Source organism: Oncorhynchus clarkii, chromosome 6 (genome assembly GCF_045791955.1).
Source record: "Oncorhynchus clarkii lewisi isolate Uvic-CL-2024 chromosome 6, UVic_Ocla_1.0, whole genome shotgun sequence".
Lineage (NCBI taxonomy): Eukaryota > Metazoa > Chordata > Actinopteri > Salmoniformes > Salmonidae > Oncorhynchus > Oncorhynchus clarkii.
The window spans coordinates 25676083-25698401 of NC_092152.1; the positions used below are offsets into that span (position 1 = coordinate 25676083).

The window sequence follows — 22319 nt, forward strand, 5'->3', positions numbered from 1 at the left end:
TGAGAGGCATTGGAAAACCCTCGTCTTTGTCGTTGAATCTGTGTTTGAAATGCACCGCTCAATTGAGGGACATTACAATTATCTGTATATGTGGGGTACAGAGATGAGGTAATCATTCAAAAATAATGTTAAACACTATTACTGCACACAGAGTGAGTCCATGCAACTTATTATGTGACTTGTTAAGGAAAGTTGTACTTCTGAACCTATTAAGCCTTGCCATAACAAAGGGGTTGAATAGTTATTGACTCAAGACATTCAGCTTTTCATTTTTTATTAATTTGTAAACAAAAAAACATTATTTCTCTTTGACATTATGGGGTATTTTGTGTAGGCCAGTGACCCCCCAAAAATCTCAATTGAATCCATGTTAAATTCAGGCTGTAACCTAGCAAAATGTGGAAAAAGTCGTAAGGATCTCCAGGAGGAGGGGGGTGAAGACCACAACCTCATGAACCAGGGCTTCATGTGCACCATCCTCTACAGACGGACAGGTCCTCTGGTTGGGAGACAGATCTATAGGTTTAGTGTGGAGGGTCTGGTGATTGGGAGATTTGACTACAGCAATAATAACTACCGGGTCACTAGCATGCAGGCCATGATCAATGAAACTTCTCTTCCCATTGACCTTTACCATTATGTTGACGTGTCTGGAAGGATTGAACAGTTTGGGAAATTCAGTTTCATGAACTTCATGAACTTACCTGATTCACATCATGAAGTAAGATAAGATATTTAATGCCAACAGACAAGTGATGGAGGTCCAGTATGAGATCCTGAAGTCTAGTGCAATATGACAAAAGGGGTCTCATCATTATCTGTGAGATCAGGATCAGTGGAGGCTTGGGGGAGGAGCTATAGGAGGATGGGCTCATTGTAATGGTTTAAATGGAACGGTATCAAACATATGGAAACCACGTTTGACTCTGTTCCATTTATTCCATTTCAGCCACTACAATAAGCACGTCCTCCAATAGCTCATCCCACCAGCCTCCGCTGATCAGGACCAGTGTAGATAACATCACACGCTACTCATACAAGTATGATGCTAATAGTCAGCTTATAGTTACGACCTCAACGGCAACATTAATTGACTGATTCATGGCAACAGTGCCAGACTAATGCCGTTGCGCTATGACTTACAAGACCGCATGACAAGACTCTGAGTTATTCAGCACGAAATGGATGAAGATGGCTTCCTTCGCCTAAGGGACAATGTCATGTTTGATTACAGCTCCAACTGACAGTGTCGGAGAGGAGTATTCACTACCGCTATAACGGCCTGGGCAGGACCCGTGAAGGCCCGCAGCTTCAGTTCTTCTATGCTGGCCTGACCAAACCTACCAGGGTGACCGACATGTTCAACCACTCCGGCTCTGAGATCACTTCCCTCTACTTTGACCTGCAGGGACACCACCTCATCGTCATGGAGCTAAGCAGTGGGGAGGAATACTACGTAGCCTGTGATAACTCTGGCACGCCACTGGCCATCTTCAGTAGCCAAGGACACATTGTCAAGGAGATGCTCTACACCACTTACAGAGACAATTACCAAGACTCAAACTCTCCTTTTAGCTGATCATCGGGTTCCAGGGCGGTCTCTATGACCCGCTAACCAATCTGGTGCACCTGGGGAGGAGGGACTATGTATGATGTGGTGGCTGGGAGGTGGACCACTCCCAACCATAACCTGTGGATGGAGCTCAGCATCAACCCAAGCCTTTCAACCTCTACTCCTTCAACAACAGCTACGCTACAGATATTAGCGGTTGGTTGCAACTGTTTGGGTTTCAGCTCCACAATGTTGTCCCTGGTTATCCCAAGCCGGAGATGGAGAGCATGGAGCAAACCTACGCAATGATTAGGACTCAAACCAAGACACAAGACTGGGACCCTAGTAAGGTTCTGTTGGGTATCCAGTGTGAGTTGCCGAAACACCTGAAGAACTTAATCACTCTGGACCGGCTGCCCATGAGTAAGGTGAGTGGTCAGCTGGGGGCGTGGCATGGCTGGAGGCCCCGCTTCTCTGCCATCTCCTCCATCTTTAGTAAGGACGTCAAGTTTGCCATCAGAGATGATGTTGTCATCTCATCATTGGGGTTGCTAGCGAGGACAGCCTTCGTGTGGCAGCAGTCCTAAACCACGCAGTCTACCTGTCAGGCCTGCACTTCATGGTGGGTGTTCTGGATACTCACTACTTCATCAAGCCTGACCTGCTGGAGGGGGACCTAGGAGTGGTCGGCCACACCGTAGTGGGTTGCGTTCTGGACAACGGCGCCAACATGACCTTGTCCCAGATGATGACTGTAGTGGGAGCTTCGCTGACATCCAGATGCAAAACAGGACTCACTTCAACATCCACTACGGTGTCACAGAGGAGGAGAAGGAACATGTGCTGGAGGAGGCCCGGCACAGAGCGGTGGAGCAGTCCTGGGTCATACAGCACAGGAGGCTGGAGGAAGGAGAGAAGGGCTCCAGGCTCTGGACACAAAGGGGATGGTTTCCATGTGTTTGATGCCATTTCATTTACTCCTTTACAGCATTCCATTTACTCCGTTTGCTCTCATTTCAGTTTATACAGTACATATCTCTCTGTGACCTGTGAAATTGTAGTGACAGCTACTGTCTTTTTTTGTGACTACAAGACCCCCTGGCATCTGGGATTTTGCTTCTTCCTGCTTATTTGACATTCTGGTGGTACAATGGAATAGATTGTATGAGTTTAGACAAATTAAATTGTATATAGCAAGTGCTTAATTAATCTCGTTAATCCGACCAATAGAATTGATCGCTGGAGTTACACAGAACAACGGGGAAAAGTATTCAAGCTGAACCTGTACAGTATAATTGACTTTTTAACAAATTGCTTATTGTAAAATATGTCATGTATTATCTGGGTGGAGCTCCTTCCATATCATAAAGTATTATTTGTATAATTTATTTACTGGATTAGAATGTGGAGCTTGCAGGGCAGACTATAGTGGCCTACACAACGTGCTAAATAATTGTGTAGATGCTGCAAATAGCTCATCATATTGCAATTCACAGGTATTACATTCATTGTACCTTAATTATCCTGATGCCATTACAAGGCTGTCCTTACCAGTCCCTGTTCAGTTAGACAGACATGTATCTGAGCTAGCAAGTCAATTGGCAGACAGTACAGAAGATAAGTCTCACTGAGTAATCCGCAAGTCATGAATTAGTTGTAAGAATCAATGGTTTTCATGGTACAAAAAGGTGATAAGCTTGTATAAAATGTCCAAATCAAATGTAATTGGTCACGTACACATGTTTAGCAGATGTTATTACGAGTGTAGCAAAATGTTTTTGCTTCTAGTTCCGACAGCGCAGCAATATCTAACAAGTAATATCTAACAATTCCACAACAAATACCTAATACACACAGATCTAAGTAAAGGAATGGAATAAGATTATATAAAAATATGGATTGGCAATGACATAGCGGCATAGGCTAAGATGCAATAGATAATATAGAATACAGTATATACATGAGATGAGTAATGCAAGATATGTAAACATTATTAAAGTGACTAGTGTTCCATGTATTAAAGTGGCCAATGATTTCAAGTCTGTAAGTAGGCAGCAGCCTCTCTGTGCTAGTGATGGCTGTTTAACAGTCTGATGGCCTTGAGATAGAAGCTGTTTTTCAGTCTCGGTCCCAGCTTTGATACACCTGTACTGACCTCGCCTTCTGGATGGTAGCAGGGTGAACAGGCAGTGACATCGGGTGCTGTAGGCGTCCTGCAGGGCAGGTAGTTTGCCCCCCCGTGATCCGTTGTGCAGACCGCACCACACTCTGATGAGCCCTGCGGTTGTGGGTGATAGGGTGGTGGTGATACAGCCCGACAGGATGCTCTCAATTGTGCATCTGTAAAAGTTTGAAGGTTTTAGGTGCCAAGCCTAATTTTCTTCAGCCTCCTGAGGTTGAAGAGGAACTGTTGCGCCTTCTTCACCACACTGTCTGTGTGGGTGGACCATTTTGTAGGACAAGGCACACTTAAAGTTTATCAAGTGGGTAGAAGTATAGACTAATAATCAGGAACAGGAAGTCAGAGCAAGATGAAAAGCAGACAGGATGACAAATTCACAAATTTCACTTATAAGAGCCTGAGTGTATACTAGTTACAGGTCAAATGTAGTAGATGTGGAGGATGATTTTTCAAAGAGAAATGCACACAGAGAGAGTAGCTGTTTCCCACAGATAAAATTGACTGGAAACAGCAATGTTTCAATATTTGTATGTATTTGTTCTGTGCTTAATTTACTACAACAAAGTCACATTGTGTTACAGCATTAGTCATTCCCATTCCTATGTGAAACGTTTGTAAGTGATGCTGTATGCCTCTGTCTAGTATTCCACAGAAATTATCTGAGGAAATTCGATGTGCATAAGAGTGCACCGTCTTCACAACAGCTAAAATATTTTCCATGTAGCCCCAGTTAAACAAGTCTTAGTAAAGCAATGGTTTACGCCGTCCTTTGAAACCTCTAAGAATCCTCCTTATTTCCTAAGACAGACTTTCATGTATGGGAATGAATTTTAAGTATTTAGTATTTCATTTATTTTGGATTAGAGTATGACATGTTTGGATCCGAAGAAGTTTTTTAAGGTAAAAATGTTTGCTCGTCGTTCACCCTCACGCGTTTCCCATAAGCACAATTTGGTTGTATTTTTGTCATTGGGATGTGTATGGTTTGTGTGCTGACATTTGTTTTCTACGCTTTCATACGTAAATGAAACATTTAGCACTGTGGAAAAGGCTGAACCAAAAGCATGAAGTGCTGTTGGACGGAGCCAAACACCGTATATTCAGTAACACTTTAATACTGTCCAGTTCATCACAAATATAATTATTTGCAACCTTATGTTGTGTTTTACTTTCATTCTCATTGGGTTGTATTGCAAAAAGGAATTGTATAAAACATAGGCTATATGGTATACTAGGTAACGCTTTACTTGACACCCAGCGTCATAATACATTATGACACGGTCATAATCATGTCATAACAGCTGACAAAACTTGTCATAACGTGACACAATTGCATTATTTTATGTTTTTTTTTTTACCTTTACTTAACCAGGTAGGCAGGTTGAGAACAAGTTCTCATTTACAATTGCGACCTGGCCAAGATAAAGCAAAGCAGTTCGACTGATACAACAACACAGAGTTACACATGGAGTAAAACAAACATACAGTCAATAATACAGTAGAAAAACAAGTCTATATACAATGTTATGGCACCTACATAAGTGTCAAAACTTCTATATAAATATTTTGACCTGCTATTATTGTAATTGTGCACACATCGATGTCAGCCATGCAGCTTACCCCAATGCTCTGTTGCTGATGACTGAGATGAATGCAGGAACAGATTTCAGGAGCAGGACAAGACACCCTCTTTGTGACTGATGACTGATATAAGGGCGTGTACGTGATAGGCCTATCTGGCTTGTATGATTATTAAGGTCATAATGCTTCCTGACAGTGTCAAAGTGTACTTTCTTAGTCCAAGTAAAGTGACACAGGATGTTATAATGCTTCATGGCATAAAGTGTATTTTCTGCAAGTTATTTAAAATATGATGAAAACAACATGACTGTAAAGCATTCATTACATCAAAACAAAGGATTTAAAAGAGATTTACAAATGAAAGGGAACTTCTTGGCAGGGAAAATTCTCATTTGAATAAATGTGGGTTTTGACACTAATGTAGGTGTCATAACCAGCCATAAAATAATGCAATATATGTCACAACAGATGTAAATATATGGGTCATGACAGTTATGGCCATGTTATGTCAGCTGTTATGACACATGACATAGTTATGATCGTGTGGTAACGTGTTATGACACTGGGTGTCAAGTAAAGTATTACTGAATACGGTATAACATATTTTGGGTAAATTAATTGATAGTACTCCCTATAATTGATAATGCTCTGCCCATTGGTCATATTGATGATATTCTCTTAGTTGGGTAAATGAGTCTGAGAGCGGAGAGGGTGTGATTGCTAATATACATTTCTGTTTTACGGGATACTGTGTACTCTGATGGTATCAAAACGCTTGACTGCATTTTCTACTCTGGACTTTGACTAAAATGCATGTCTTTTCTGTGAGTGCTCCAGGAAGTGGGTGTAAATAATGGGAAGTTAATATTTTGGGTGTGGAAAGTTCATGTTCAAAACAAGTTTATTTTTATTTTGTATTATTCCATGCTGTATCTGAACGTTCTGTTTGTGTGTGTGTGTAACCAGGAGAGAGCCTTCGGGTAACACATGTAGCCAGAGGTCTGGACTCAGAGGGGGTTCTCCTAATGGACATCGTTATCAATGGCTTTGTCCCTCCAACATTATCAACCTCCCATCTCAATCTGCAGGTGTGTAATGACTAACACTCTCATCCTAAAGCCAGCTCAAGTCCCCGACCGTGACTAACCATGACACTCTATCTCTAATATGATGATTGCTTTGTGTCCTGGAGGAGTTTGATGAGTCATACGTGCAGACGGGACCAGGACAGCTGTACTCGTGGTCGTCCCAGGCACATCAGAGAGCAGGCGGTCCCATGGTGCTGCGCTGTAACCACTCCATCATCTACGAGGGCCGAGAGGAGCGTCAGGGGCCCCTGTTGCAGCTGCTTAAGGTGTCCCAGATGAGTGGCATCTACAGCATATTAACTCTCAGTCTGGACTTCCAGATGACAGCCTCACTACTCCTACCAGGTCAGTGCAAGCACAAGACAGACAAACACAAGACAGACAAACACAAGACAGACAAACACTTGACTTTAAACTGATGTACTGTAGCAAACATGTTGCATCTTTGTCATTGTAGTTGTTTAAATGTAAGTTGCAATTTAATCGGTTCATAGACTTAAGGTGGTGCTCTGTATTTTTAGATGGTGATGGAGAAACATGTCCGAAAGGTTTTGTCCTGGATACAGCCTCTTACTGTGCTGGTATGTTTTTGTATACTTTTGCCTTCTGTGATTTAAAATAAAAAATAAGCTAAAAAAAACAAACAATGTTTGTTGAAATGAAAATAATCCAAATACTTAATATTTTGTATTGCAGTGTAATTATAATGTATTACAACAATACAATTACAAAGTATTACAATACAATGAACTCATGCAGAAAATCTTAATAAACTGTAACTTGTTAGATGAGGATGAATGTGCTGCAGAATCGCCCTGCTCTCATTCCTGCAACAATGTGATGGGTGGCTTTTCCTGTGCCTGTCCCTCCGGCTTCACCATCTCTCCAAAGACCAACACATGCCAAGGTCAGCCACAGAAAACACTCTCACTGAATGCTGCACACTTTATCACACCATTTTATGTCTCCTATTTAGATACGTAATTACATTAGGTGATCTGTCTGTATATGGCTCTGGTATCATGTGGATTGGTAAACTGTATTTAGAAGGCAATCTATGGTGACAGATAGAAAAACACAAATATTTACATTCATTTAAATAGTCAGGTAGCTAGTGCACACAGTATCTGGTTCTGAGATGATCTGAACTGATGGTATCGCTGTGAATGTATAAACACTGTTATTGTAGACACTTCAAATTTGTGGTACCTCTCTGCAGATATTGATGAATGTGCCCAGGCTTCCCACATGTGCCACTACAACCAGCAGTGTGTGAACACGGTTGGCACGTACCGCTGCCAGGCTAAATGTGGCCCAGGGTTCAAGCCCAGCGCCATGGGAACCAGCTGTGAAGGCAAGTCTATTCGCAACAAATGAAAAGTTTATTTAGGATTTTCTTTCAGCCGCTCATCACCTGTATAAGGCATATTAGTAACAGAGGTAGGGCTGTGGTGTGAGTTTCAGATGTGGATGAGTGCCAGGAGTCGTCTCTCTCCCCGTGTCAACAGCAGTGTCTGAACACTCTGGGCTCCTTCCGCTGTGTCTGCAACCCTGGCTACCAGCTCTCTGGGCACAGATGTCTAGGTCAGTGGCCCCTGCGGCTCACTGATGATATTTTCAACAGATTCAAATGTTTCACACCAGGAGGCAGTAAACTGTAAGTTATGGAAGCAGTTAACTTATGGAATCTCAAACCCTTTATGCTTGTTTGTAAACAGACATCAACGAGTGCAGCAGGAATGTGTGCCCAGCTCAGCAGCAGTGCCGCAACACAGAGGGAGGCTACCAGTGTTTCGACAGCTGCCCAGCTGGCATGAGAATGGGAGAGAATGGGGCCTGTGTGGGTATGATGCCATTCATAATTAATGTGTCTGTTACTCTGACTGTTGTTGCATGCAGGTATAGCTTTGTGCCACGAGAATGATGACCCTCACATTAAGCCCTGTGTTTACCATCGTTTTGTCTCACAGATGTGGACGAGTGCCAGGATGGGAGCCACATGTGCCGCTACAGCCAGATGTGTCAGAACACTATTGGGGGGTACGGCTGTGTCTGCCCCAGAGGTTATCGGTCCCAGGGGGTGGGCCGTCCATGCCTGGGTAAGACACTTCATTTTGGCATAGTCATGTTTTACTCCACAACACAATATGCTACTGTCCAATAAAATGTGGTTCTAAGTAGTGTCTGACTCTTGTTTTTCCTTTCAGACGTTGATGAGTGCCTACAGACGCCGAGTCCCTGTGCCCACCAGTGCCGTAACGTGCCAGGCAGCTTCCGGTGCCTCTGCCCACCAGGCACTGTGTTACTGGGGGATGGGCGCTCCTGTGCTGGCCTAGAGAGAGGACAGGCCTTCTCCAACGGTACCCGCATCAGGGAAAGACTGCGCCCACAGCTGGTGTCATCGCTCGGTAGGCCCATCCTCTCACGGCATCATGGGGTATCCCGCATCACCAGACAGAGCTGCCCCATAGGCTACACCAACCGAGATGGCACATGTGTCGGTGAGTGTTGCTCCCCCTAAAGTAGAAATCCCTCTGGAAGCATTTCCCCACATAAAGATGTTGTTATTAAATAACCCAAACCACCAAGGGCACTTTGGTTCTGTCATCTAACTGGCATCTGTTTTTGTGGACAAGATGGAGAAGAAGCTTCTCATTTTTCTGTAAGCAAAGGCCGCAAGCAAGGGACTTTAATCTGATACCACCGGTGCTTACCTCATCATGTCATTGATCTCTGTACAGATGTGGATGAGTGCTTGCTGAGGAAGCCGTGCCAACATGAGTGCCGAAACACAATAGGCAGTTTCCAGTGCCTCTGTCCTACAGGCTACCAGCTCTTACCCAACGGCAGGAGCTGTAAAGGTATGGAGAAAATACACATAACCACCCATCACAACTGGGTTTACATTGCCAAGAACATACACAGGTACTGAGTTTCCTTTCTGATGCTTGCAGACATTGATGAGTGTGCAGTGCAAGGCATCCAGTGTGGACACAACCAGATGTGCTTCAACACTCGTGGAGGACATCAGTGTCTGGACACTCCCTGCCCTGCATCCTATCAGAAAGGAGGGAGCCCAGGGTAAGGGGCCTGTTGCAATGTGTGGCTAGTTAGACAGATTGTTTCCTGGGTATTTTTGTAATATTGTAGTTACCGTAGTTACTTATCACACAACCATAGTCATTTTATATGTAGTTAGCTATGTATGTAATAAGTCACCGACCGTTGATGCCACAAAACCATGAAACGGTTGTTGTGTACAGTATTTATGTATTGTATGTGTCACTGAACTTTAGAGCCAGCTGGCAACAGTATTGGTACCTCTGGAAGTGTAACAGTTGACTCTTCTTTCACCATGGCAGGACGTGCTACAGACCCTGCTCTTGGGACTGTGCCTCTGGAAGTTCCCCTCTGCTACTGCAGTACAAGCTGCTGACCCTCCCCCTCGGCATCCTAGCCAATCACAACGTGGTGCGCCTGTCGGCCTTCTCTGAGGCGGGGGTGTTGCAGGAGAGAACATCCTTCACCATCCTGGAGCAGGACAGTGAGGGGGATCCGGGGGCAGGGGGCCAGCTATTTGGCATCAGGGATGAGGCAGGCAGGGGCATCATCTTCACCCTACGGCCCCTGCAGAGACCAGGCCTGGTGCGTCTGAGGGTGCAGGCCACCACCCTCTCCACACAGGGCCGCATCACATACCAGAGCATCTTCATCATCTACATCTCCATCTCTAGATACCCCTACTGAGCCCCCCCCCCCCCCCAACTGGAACGTGGAACTGACTGTGTTTTCCCCTAAGAGGCCCCTGTCCCCTTCCTCAATCTCTGTAGAATCAGGCTCCCGGCCTGTGAGACCGAGCATGCCAACCAAGCCAAGCCAAGAAAGCACTAATCAAGAGACAAGGCAAACAGTATTATCCCTAAGGATTTCACTGATATTTGGACCCTTATCTGTGGTACAATGTAAACTGTATTGAAATGGATCTTAAACTGTGAGGACATGGTTTAGTCAAAAATCTGTTCTGTTTTGTTGGATTTATCACAATGAACACGCCAAAGATGGTCCTATAGCATTACAATGGCGTGCAGCTATTTATATTGTGAAAATGCTACAGGTTTGTCAATATTATTTTATCTTGTGTTTTCCTATTCTTTTAAGTCATTGTTGTCACATGAATCAGCTATAAGGTGCTATTCTGAATGTACTGTACTTATGTGTGTTTAAGTTTCATCGAAGCAGTGAGCCGTGAGCCATATGGTGCTTGTGTTACAAGAACAAACGGATGAGGAAGCATTTCCTCCCCCGGCCTGGACTAAACCATCTTAAGCAGGAAGTAGAAGACCATTTGAGTTTGATTGCTCTCATTGGACTCTGTGCTGAATGGAGTTGGCCTCCACTAGCAGGGCCACAACATGGACATCAGAGAAAATGTCCCTTTCTGCTTAATCACGTTTAGTCTGTAGGCTGTAGTATTCTGATTTAGCCATTCATCTTTCTAAATGTGTTTCAAAATTCCATGGTTAAAAACCATTGAGGGAAGGAAGCAACAAAGACATCGTGCTGAACAACAACTATTTATTGTTTAACCAAAAGCATACTCAGTGTGCACACACACAAACCCCAAAATGTGAAGAACCACATTCAGTGGGTGTTTGTGAAACAGGGAAAGAGGAAGCAGATGAATATTAATATAAAAGATGCACAATATACTTGTGTGAATTAAACATGCTGAACAAACTCAGCAAAATCATGGCTGCAATAGTGCAGTGTACATTTCTTTCGAATTTCGACTGCACCCTCCCTTCTATTAGCTGTATGATGAATTAACCAACATTTCAGTGTCACTGTATACACATGTCATGCCATCAAATTCATAAAAAAATGTCTAATTTGAAAAATGTGTATTACTGTCCGCTTTGGTCATTGGTAGTAATGCACGTTAAATGTGTTTTAACTGTAAGTCAACCAATGAGAAAATGAAATTAAACTTAGCCATTTATGACACAATTATATTTGGACTGTTTCAGTTACCTGCAGCACGACCTCCGAGGCTGGTCTTTGCTGTTCTGTTGCCCGTGACGATACCAAAAAATGCCGCCGCCTCCACGTATATTCCAGAGGTTGAAGTTCGGTTCAAATGTAGGTTCTGAATGAAAGGTGAGAAGGTATTTTCCATATGTTTAAAATATAGATGTTCCAGGACGTTGAAAATTCATATTTTTCAGACATTGAAAATATGTATTTTCCAGATATTGAAATCAGGCTAGTTTTTGGTTCTGAATGAAAGTTGGAAATAAGTAATTTATAAACAGCTATGTTATGACCGGACAAAATCTGAACCAAACATAGACATCTATGATTGGTCCTGATTTGGTCCAGACCGGACCAAAAACCAATGTCAGTGGATGTGGAAATCAAGGCCGACTTTCTACCCCCCATAAAGACGTTCAAACGGCATCGCAGTTGGTCCGTGCTTACTGAGGGCTACAGTGCTGCATCTGTGGTAAGCCTACCGTTTGTAAAACACGAAAAAATATGTCCAAAAGATGGCAGGCTACACCCCAGTAAGCACGAGGTAACATGTCGGCCCACAATGGAATTTTGAATACCGATCCATGTTGTAGTCCCACCGTTTATAAAACAGGCCGTTGCATTGGCTTTATTAGTCCTAATTTCTGTGACTAATCAACTTGGCCATTTAAACTCTGAATATCAGCAGGGTTGTGGAGGGGTCAAAAAACGGTAACTATAATCCGTTATGTTACCAGTGAAAACATTGTAATCAGATTACTGATACTTTTGAAAAAGTAGATTACTTTGAGGATGACTTTTAAATTCAGAAAGGATGTTTGCAAAAAAAAGTTTTCTCAATGACATTCAAATCAGAATTTAAAAAAAGGCGCACTTTTAAATTTGTTCCACCTGAGCGAGTCTGAGCACAAGTCAGAGACCACTATGATGTCACACCAAATGTGTTTGATGGATCGCGGGAAAAAAAGCAGGAATATGCTTTTGTAGGCTACAATCCAAGGTATGTCTTCCAATGGTGCGACTGCTGCATCCATGTAGCAAAAGAGACACTCTGGTGGAGTCACTTTGTTTTTTTTAATTTTATGTTTTTATTTATTTATTTATTTTCTTCATCTGGTTTGGTTTTTAACCTTAGGTCCACTTAGGAGCCTACAACAAGTCACAGTAAAACATGAACATTTTTAACCATAACAATTTATTAATGTTTTTGTATACAATCTACATTAACAATCTAAATAGACCAAAAAGAGAAAATAGAAAAAACTGTCAATGACAATGTGAGAAAATTATGGTAACTGGTCTGGCCCTAATTTAGGTTAAGACCCCCCTCCACACACACACAGGCTGTGCTGGCTCTTTATGGCAGGTTCAGCAACTGATGGAGCTGACTTAAATGAGTAAGCAGCTGGGGTGCCATAAAGCTGAAAAACATTATCATGCAGCTGGTGCTCATAGCAAGCCTCACCAGACAGCTTCAGTCCATATCGAATGTACAGGATGGAGTTAAGGGTCTGCAAGGACATCCAATTTCCAAATTAGATTTTTACCACACTCATCTGGCTGAATACTCTCTCGACTTCAGCATTCGAGTGTGGCAAGGACAACACAGACACAGCAGCATCCCTGAACTTCCAAATCTCACTCCAGAAGCCCAGTGTGTTTTTTGTCTCATTCCATTTACTAAGATGGATGGCACGCCATTGCTGGACAATCTTGTCTATCTCTGCAGGGGAGTAGCCAAGGAGCTTGGCTATTTTTTCTATTTCTCCAAGGCTCTTATTGTGCTTTAGAGTTTCCTCCACATTGAAAACTGACATGTACTGCAATGCTTCGATGTTGTCCGGCAGTCTCACCCTCAACTCATTAGTGAGGGAGATGGTGAAGGCTACACACCGCTTTCGGACATTGTTTTCATCCTCAGGCGCAAGGTGGAGCTCAGCTGCCTTTGACTCAAAGGTAACCAAGGTACGGTTTGGAACTGATGTATCCATTTATTAACCCTTTGAGTACATCAACATTTTCCAGTGGATTCAGCACCCTGCTGCTTGCAGACTTGATCGGACTAACCAAGCTGCCAAGTAGCTTAAGAGGATCTACTTGCTCTCCCTCAAAAGCCTTGATGGCCAACTGTACCTCACCCAGCACTGACTTAAAAAAAGCCAGATACAATATGTTTTGAGGATCACTGTACATGGAGTATAAAACCTCAGCCATGTAGCAGTGTTCACAGGACTTGGTGACTGCGAAATGCAGCCTAAGCTCCTCCCACTGGTCCAAAATGTGTGAAACCGCGGGTTCAATGGAGAGCCAACGTGTGGCACACCCCTTGGTTATCTGTAAAGGTTTCTCCCCACAGTTGATGGTCTCATATATGGCCTTGTAGGCCTCCCTGCACTTTGGAGACACTGAAAACCAGGTATAAGTCTCTCGTACCAAGTACTCCACACTACAAGGGATGGTGTCATTGGAAGCATGACTTACAGCAAGCTGCAGAGAGTGGCACACACAGCGAATAAAGAATACAGCGAATAAAGATATTTGAGGCCATACTCCTCCTTCAGCACTTTATGGACCCCATTTTTAATCTCCGTCATAACAGAGGCATTGTCAGTCCCTATCCCCAGGAGTTTCTCTTCTTAACCCTAACCCTAACACTAAGGCTGAGGAGTAAGTTTCACACATGCATTACATATGCAAGTAGCCTACAGATTAATTATCTGTTTTGTTACATAGCCTATCAACTTTGCTAGTGCCATATTACCCACAACTGAATCTTTCCCCCTTGGTATCATGATACAACTCGGTATTGATACTTGGCCTTGTATCTTATCATTAGTAACATTTCAGTATCGTGACAACACTAGTTGATTCAACCAGTTTTTGCACAGTGGGCAGTCTTGTTAACATGGCAAGTGAGGCTATTCTATGGGAACCGTGTTGATACTTGGAGAAATAGTGCCCTCTTGTGTTTTAGAAGACAATGTACAGTAAATCAAAGCTTTTAAAACATTGCTATTCATCCAATGCAATAAATGATGGTGTGATTAAACAATATCTCAGCCACTGTGTCAAACTGATTGGTCCAACATCTCCATGCACTGTTGTACAGTATATCTTCTGTGATAAGCACACATTAGGGCCTTACCTCTTCCACCTTTTGCTTCTAGACAGACATTTATAAAACCTATAGAACATGTGTAGTTAGTTACCAAGTAGAACATGTGTACCTAGTAGCATGTCAATATGCAGTCTGAACCATTGGAAATGGGTGGAGGAGGATCATTAGGACAATAGCAATCACACAAATCAAGTAAAAGTTGCATCAAAGGGAAATCAACATCATTGTCTGGGAAAAGCAGCATGACTACACTTCATTTGGGTTGAATAAAATAAATGTAGGCCTCTTATAAAGTTTTTACGTTTACAAATGTCTACTAACACATGCAATCACGGCAGTCTTGGGGTCTTTTTCCACAGTGCTATAAAAAGTAGAGTATTTGTGGAAGTGAAGCAGCATTGGTTTGTTCCTGCTGAGGATGGCTTCTAACCACGTCTCCCTTACTGCTTTTAACAGTCAGGATGTCAGGACACATGGCCACACTATGGGCTCCACTCTAATGAGCACAACATTTTATCCAATTACTGTGTGGAAGCTATGGAACTCTGACCGCAACCATCGGCATTACAACTTTAAGCCTTCCAGCAAAAGAGAGGTTTGGGAGCAAAGTGAGGCTACTAGGTCTAGTCTACTGTATCCCAAATACCGGTAGGAAATAATATCCAAATATTAAAAATACATTGCATTCGGAAAGTATTCAGACCCCTTGACTTCTTCCCCCCCCCCCCCCCCCCCCCCCCCCCCCCCCCAATTAACTCATGGCACAAAAAGTCTAACAACCACTGTAGAAACTCAACACACATCTTATCACAGGTCAGAAATGAAATAACAAAATCATGTACATTCTGTCATTGGAATCCTCAAAAATAGCAGCATGAGTAATGTCATCTGCTTCAGACCATCAGAATAACTCATCGGTCTTTTGTCTACATGGCAGTTTAAGTAATACTCTCAACCATCATGACATGGTGTGGTAGAGGACTTCAGCCGAGGGTAGGTACTTTAGCCACAGAATGAGCAATCTTTTTAAATAGACAACAATACTGTTCCTGTACACATTGAGAATACCTACTGTATGTGACGCTGCACTTCTCAAAACTTTGAGGTGACCACTAATACAGCATACTTTCTGGTGGTGTTGCATCTGATTGACAAACCTGGGTAATGCAATGTTTGCCTGCCATGAGTCTTGACAGAAATGTCAATGGCGTGCCTGTATAAATCTTGAGTCATTTCCAATGTTCTTTCCAATGTTCTTCAGTATTCAATGAATCAGTCCAAGTGCATTCCTGTCCTACTGCTTAAAGTTAAACATGTTCTCAGACTATATAAGAGGGGGAATAAATACAAAGCTGTTGGAAACATGTTTTTAGAACCATTAACAAGATTTGTTAGTAAGTGTTTAGTCAATGTTATGCTCAACCGAGAAGCCAAATGTATGAAGCCAAATATTTCTAAATTACAATAATTTCCCACAGCCCAGTTACTAAAGACATTAGTGAATGTGTTGATTAACATATTCTTATTCTTAGTCATTCCATTTCCACTGGCCCACCAATTAGGCATAAAGGATGAGATGGTAATGTTTACTGGTCACTATGGCAGCTATGAAAAACAATCCTCATAACTGGGTCATTGAGAGAACCTTAAACGCCATCACACCACTCAATGTGCAGCCATTAAATCCAGTGATGCACGCACAAATTGCAAATTTGCAATGGTAGCCTAGTGGTTAAGAGCATTGGACCAGTAACTGAAAGGTTGCTGATTCAAATGCCTAAGACAACTAGGAGAAAAAATCTGTAGGTGTGCCCTTGAGCAAGGCACTTAACCCTAATCGCTTCTGTAAGTCGCTCTGGATAAGAGCGTCCGCTAAATGACTAAAATAAAAAATATGAATTGTGTAATACATTTAATTGAAACTACTATGTAACAGAGCATATAGTCTTCTCCTTCATTACTGTTCATAATAATATAACAAACAAACTTTGGGTAAAAAGTTGTGCTGCAACAGACAAGATTTCATTGGAAGTCTCAATCATGCCCCCTCAATCAAGTCTCAAACATGCCCCCTCAATCAAGTCTCAAACATGCCCCCTCAATCAAGTCTCAAACATGCCCCCTCAATCAAGTCTCAATCATGCCCCCTCAATCAAGTCTCAAACATGCCCCCTGGGTGGTACTGGTAAATCATTGCAGTTTCCTTGACGGCGCGAGACAATGTTCCCTTCCAACATATGAGAGTATGTACATTATACATTAGTTTCAGGTCAGGATCTATTTTCATTGGCCTGTATTAAAGCTTCATATGTCTGCTTATAGAATATGTAGCCGATGACATCATATTCCATTGTTGAGAGGGGGCCCACAACTTGGTTTTAAAACCACCCACCATGTTCCCATTAACTCCGAACCCACTCATACCCACCCATATCAAGTTGCCCCCATCCCATTCCATCCCCGTCTGTTTAAGAGAGCATCACTTTCCACCCTACCATCCCTCTCACCGTTTACCTGTCTGCAGGGACAAGACTTCCTGGATGCTGAGCAACAACTGCTGGTCAGTAGAGACCCTTCATTTTTTGGGCCTGTTTTGCATGTTGTTTTGGCAGTAAATATCACATGTCAGTTTGCAAACAATGTCAAAAATATATATAATTGACTTATAAAGCCGCATACAAACTTGGTCTCTTTTTTTTCCCTTGAGTAAGGCAGCTCCAAAATGCTGGTGTTCCAGCCTAGCTCAGTGCTTTCTGTGATGGGACAGCCAGCAGAAAATATGGAGCGTAGGTCTTGGTAATGTTCTTTAGTTGCACCGTGATTGGCTCAGTGTTCTGTCAATCTACGGGTAGAGCTCGAAAATTCAAGCCCCTTGGGTGGTGCCATAGAGTTACATTACAAGAGCCCACCCAAGAAGGCTCAAGGTCATTGGCCACAGATAAAATTACATCAAATCACATATGTACAGTATCTTTGAATGCACTGATAGTTATAGTTATCATCATGGTAGTTATCATCATGAATCAAGTTGACCAACTACTGGCAAATACTTTTCAACCCTTGTCATAGGAAGATAAATAATGAAGAGAAATTATAGATTAAATATATCGGTGCTCATCATCCATTGGACATAAACTTTACACAAGTTGGAAATTGCAAATTCAACAATGAGTGGTTTTGAAGGAATCAATGGCTAACTGTAAACATTGCAAAGCAATGCTATTCAGTGGAGTGGATATGTGGTCCAAGTCTGTGTTTAAAGGTCTCTTTTCCAAGCTTAAAAGGATAAACATTCAACATTGGCCATGATGTCAATCCAGCATGACTTATGCTGTGCTCAAAACAACTGGGAACTTGGAACTGGGAAATCTCAGACTTCAGTGAGTTCAAGACAACTTGAAACTCTGAAAGAAATGAGCGCTGACTGGGAAAATGGTCATCTAACTCTGAATTTCATGTTGGGAACTCTGGCCTTTCTAGAGCTCCGACCTGAAGATCACTGATGTCATCATGATTTGACTTAGTTTTTGTCTGAGTTATCTAACATAAATCCAGAGAATGCCAGACATTGATGACAAAGTTTGATGACAAAATTTGCCCACGCAAGACTGCCGCGCCACCTTCCTGTTCAAGTGAGCACAGCACAACGAGTCCAAAAATGTATTTTATGCTGCTGCATAAATGATGCAATATGCCAGGGAGATATGTATACTGTAGCTAAGAAAGTAATACTAACACCGTACCCAAACCGGCCGCGTGCCGTCGTGCGCAAATTGATTTTGTCCCCATACACCAAAGCGATCACGACACGCAGGTTGAAATAACAAAACAATCTCTGAACCAATTATATTAATTTGGGGACAGGTCGAAAAGCATTAAACATTTATGGCAATTTAGCTAGCTAGCTTGCAGTTGCTAGCCAATTTGTCATATTTAGCCATCTTGCTGTTGCTAGCTAATTCGTCCTGGGATATAAACATTGAGTTGTTATTTTACCTGAAATGCACAAGGTCCTCTACTCCGACAATTAATCCACACATAAAACAGTCATCCAAATATTTTCTAGTCATCTCTCCCCCTTCCAGGCTTTTTCTTCTTTGGACTTTATATGGTGATTGGCATCTAACTTTCATAGTCACCACAACGACCGACTGAACTCAGTTCATCTTTCAATCACCCACGTGGGTATAACCAATGAGGAGATGACACGTGGGTATCTGCTTCTATAAACCAATGAGGAGATGGGAGAGGCAGGACTTTCATCGCATTCAGCATCAGAAATAGAACTGACTTCTATTTTAACTCTTGACAACGCAGATGGTTGTTGGTGCGCGCGAGCAGTGAAGGTGCAATAATTGAATAACATGTATGTTTAAATTTATTTTGCAACGCTCATGGCGTGGTCAGCATGTAAGTTGTGTAGTAAGCTGTTAGTAGCCCATGTGCCTCACCATAATAATTTGGTCTATTTTCCCCTCATAATGTAGCCTACTGTTCTGACTTGGTGGTGCACATGTAGCCTATAACATGTTTTAGAGAAATGGCATAATCAAATATTGTAAGAGCTTTCATTGTCTGCTTATGCCGCTTTATTTATCCTACAGTTCTGACTTGGTGTACCCCGAGAATACTATAAGAACGGCCCATGTTCTGAATTCTGTCACTGTACATTTGAAAAGTGCTGAACAAATAGTTCTATGGACTACGGCCGTCCTAGCTCGCTCATTAATGTCTTAATCGAAAAAACAGATTACCTCGCATCCGCTCATCGTCCCCTTATGCCGGAGTTTGTACATCTCAATTGTCAGTAGAAACCACATTTGTTTATTAAGCAAGTCAGCCATATCAGCTATGTTTTTTTAAAGGCAGTAAATGAGGCTGAATGAACTGTTTCGCTGCCAGACAAGGCTTCACTGAAAGCCAGGTGTAGCAGTGGTAAGGTGTTGGGTCTGCTGTTGGGACAGCTTCATGTAGCCCCTAACAGTTTGTGGGCTCTGTTTGTCACTGTTATAGTGTAATTAATGTATTGTTTAGTGTGGGTTGTGTAGTGGCTTTGCTGGCATGCATCTGAAAAAGAAATTGGTGAGTTTGCCCCACTGCTGGTACAGACAGATGATGAAGTTTTGGAAATGAATGATTAAATTTTTTGGCACAATACAACTATTTACTGGCATCTATTTACTGGCATCATCACCTTACAAAACTCACCTTACAAGGATTTAGAGGTGTGGGTGACCAGAAGAGGTGATGTCAAAAGCCCCGTTTTACCCGGTGCTAACATGGGTCCTATGTTCTGATCCTGTCCACATTCTGATTGACACAATATGTCACGCTCTGATCTGTTTCACCTGTCTTTGTGCTTATCTCCACCCCCCTCCAGGTGTCGCCCATCTTCCCCATTATCCCCTGTGTACTTATACCTGTGTTTTCTGTTTGTCTTTTGTCAGTTCGTCTTCTTTGCCAAGCTTACCTGCATTTGTCCTGTCAGCTCCTGTCTTTTCCCAGCCTCTCTTTTTCTCACCCTCCTGGTTTTTGACCCTTGCCTGTCCTGACCCTGAACCAGCCCGCCTGACCACTCTGCCTGCCCCTGCCCCTGCCTGCCGTCCTGTACATTTTCCCCTATCTGGATTTCCAACTTCTGCCTGACCCTGAGCCTGCCTGCCGTCCTGTACCTTTGCCTCTGTTGCTGTAATAAACTTTGTTACTTCAACGCAGTCGGCATCTGGGTCTTACCTTATCCGGATAGTGCGAACTGGACGTGACTGACCCAGCAAACCCTGGCCAGCTGTGTGACGCCATCTCCTCCCAGGGAACCACCATCGGGAGGCACGAGGAGCTGCTTTGTGGCCTTGTGGAGGGGTCCAAAAGTTGGCTGAACGCCATGACCATTGGACGGTTTGCTGGAGCAATTCTGCGGGTTGTCTGGGAGGCAGCCCCACAGCCCCTTCGTAACCCAGCTGCTAGCAGTGCCGTCTCATCGGCCGCTCCACCTTCTTGGGAGCCCTGTTTACCCCTCCTCCGGAACGCTCCAATGGAGAGTCGAGCACCTGTTGAGTGTTTATAGTTCAGTGTGCCCTCATTTTTGAGCTTCAGCCCTACTCCTTCCCCTCGGATCGCTCCAAGATAGCCTATCTCATCACGCTGATGTCCGGGAGGGCTCTCACCTGGGCTACTGCTGTATGGGAACAGCAGCCGACCATATGTGTTAGTCTGGAGGGATTCGTGACAGAGGTGAAGAATGTTTTTTACGCCCCGTTCTCCCGGAGAGAAGCTGCCTGGAGGCTAATCCAGCTTCGGCAGGGCTTATGCCGTGTTTCTGAATGTTGGCAGCGGAGAGTGCTTGGAACCAGGAAGCACTGTTCTATATTTTCCTGCACAGCGTCTTGGAGGAGGTCAAGGACGAGCTTGCTGCTTGGGAGTTACCTACAGATCTCGATTCCCTCATCACTTTGACCATCCGAATTGATGGGCAACTACGGGAACGACGGAGGGAGATGAAATTCAATTTTGCTCGCACGCCCAGGGATCCCACCTTGCCTACGAGTCAACCCGGAAGCTCCCGATGGCCACGTTGCCAAGAGGACCCGAGGCTTCCCGACCTGCCCCGAGGGCTGCCGGAGACAACCGGTTCACCACTTCCTGAGCCTATGCCACTAGGCAGAGCTGGGCTGTCGCCAGCGGAACGGCAATACAGCATCGACACAAAGACTCTTGGTCATTTCGTGTCCTCTTGTCCTCTAAAGAAGCCAGGCTCACCGGTAGGGGCAAGGACACTAGTGGGCCATATGGAGAATCTTCCTGCTTCCCCTGCTTGCACCCCTTTTCATACCATTCTGCTGTGGGGAGACCAGTCCAGATCTCTTTGTGTTCTCATTGACTCTGGTGCCGACGAGAGTTTTTTTGGACGCTACCCTGGCGTCTGAGCTGAACATCCCACTCAGCCCCTCTCCATTCCCATGGACGTTAGAGCGCTGGTCGGGCGCTCTATAGGCCGAGTCACCCACAACACCACTCCCATCCACCTATGCGTGTCTGGGAACCACAGCGAGGCTATCCAGTTCCTGCTCATTAAGTCCCCTCTGATTCCCGTGGTATTGGGATTCTCTTGGCTCCAACGACACTATCCCTTCATTAACTGGTCTACTGGTGCCATCATGGGCTGGAGCCTGTTCTATTGCCTGAAGTCAGCACAACCTGCCCTGGGATGTCTTCCTGTGGGCTTGGAAGATGCCCCGGACCTCTCCACCATTCCCGCGGAGCACCAGGACCTCCGGGAGGTGTTCAGCAAGGCCCGGGCCACGTTGCTTCTGCTGCACCGGCCCAATGACTGCGGGATTGACCTTCTCCCTAGCACCATGCTGCCCGGGGACATCTGTACTCTCTGTCGGGACCAGATACCAAGGCTATGGATACCTACATTGAGGACTGCCTCGCTGCTGGATTTATTCATCCCTCTTCCTCTCTCGCTGGCGCAGACTTCTTTTTCGTGGAGAAAAAGGACAAGACCCTATGCCCGTGCATTGACTACTGGGATTCAACGACATTACGGTTAAGAACTGTTACCCACTACCACTCATCTCCTCATCCTTTGAGCCGCTCCAGGGGGCTACTGTGTTTTCCAAACTGGATATACAGAATGCATACCACCTGGTGCGGATACGAGAGGGGGACGAGTGGAAGACAGCCTTCAATACGGACAGTGGCCAATACGATTATATTGTCTCCACCATCCCCTTTCTGGGTTACATCAACTCTGCTGGGAGTGTC

At 43.9% G+C, this 22319-nt stretch overlaps 1 protein-coding gene across 1 annotated transcript in view; it reads left to right on the top strand.

Annotated features, from left to right (window-relative positions):
* LOC139410868 (hemicentin-1-like) overlaps positions 1-11301 on the top strand; it is a 63096-nt gene extending 51795 nt beyond the window's left edge. Inside the window, exons 70-81 of the mRNA XM_071156469.1 lie at positions 6282-6403; positions 6508-6748; positions 6925-6984; positions 7191-7310; positions 7623-7757; positions 7868-7987; positions 8122-8247; positions 8374-8502; positions 8611-8904; positions 9145-9264; positions 9358-9484; positions 9766-11301. Coding sequence (XP_071012570.1) covers positions 6282-6403; positions 6508-6748; positions 6925-6984; positions 7191-7310; positions 7623-7757; positions 7868-7987; positions 8122-8247; positions 8374-8502; positions 8611-8904; positions 9145-9264; positions 9358-9484; positions 9766-10150 — 1979 coding nt within the window. The 3' untranslated portion in view covers positions 10151-11301. The remainder of the gene's footprint in view (positions 1-6281; positions 6404-6507; positions 6749-6924; positions 6985-7190; positions 7311-7622; positions 7758-7867; positions 7988-8121; positions 8248-8373; positions 8503-8610; positions 8905-9144; positions 9265-9357; positions 9485-9765) is intronic.
* Positions 11302-22319: the final 11018 nt, after the last annotated feature.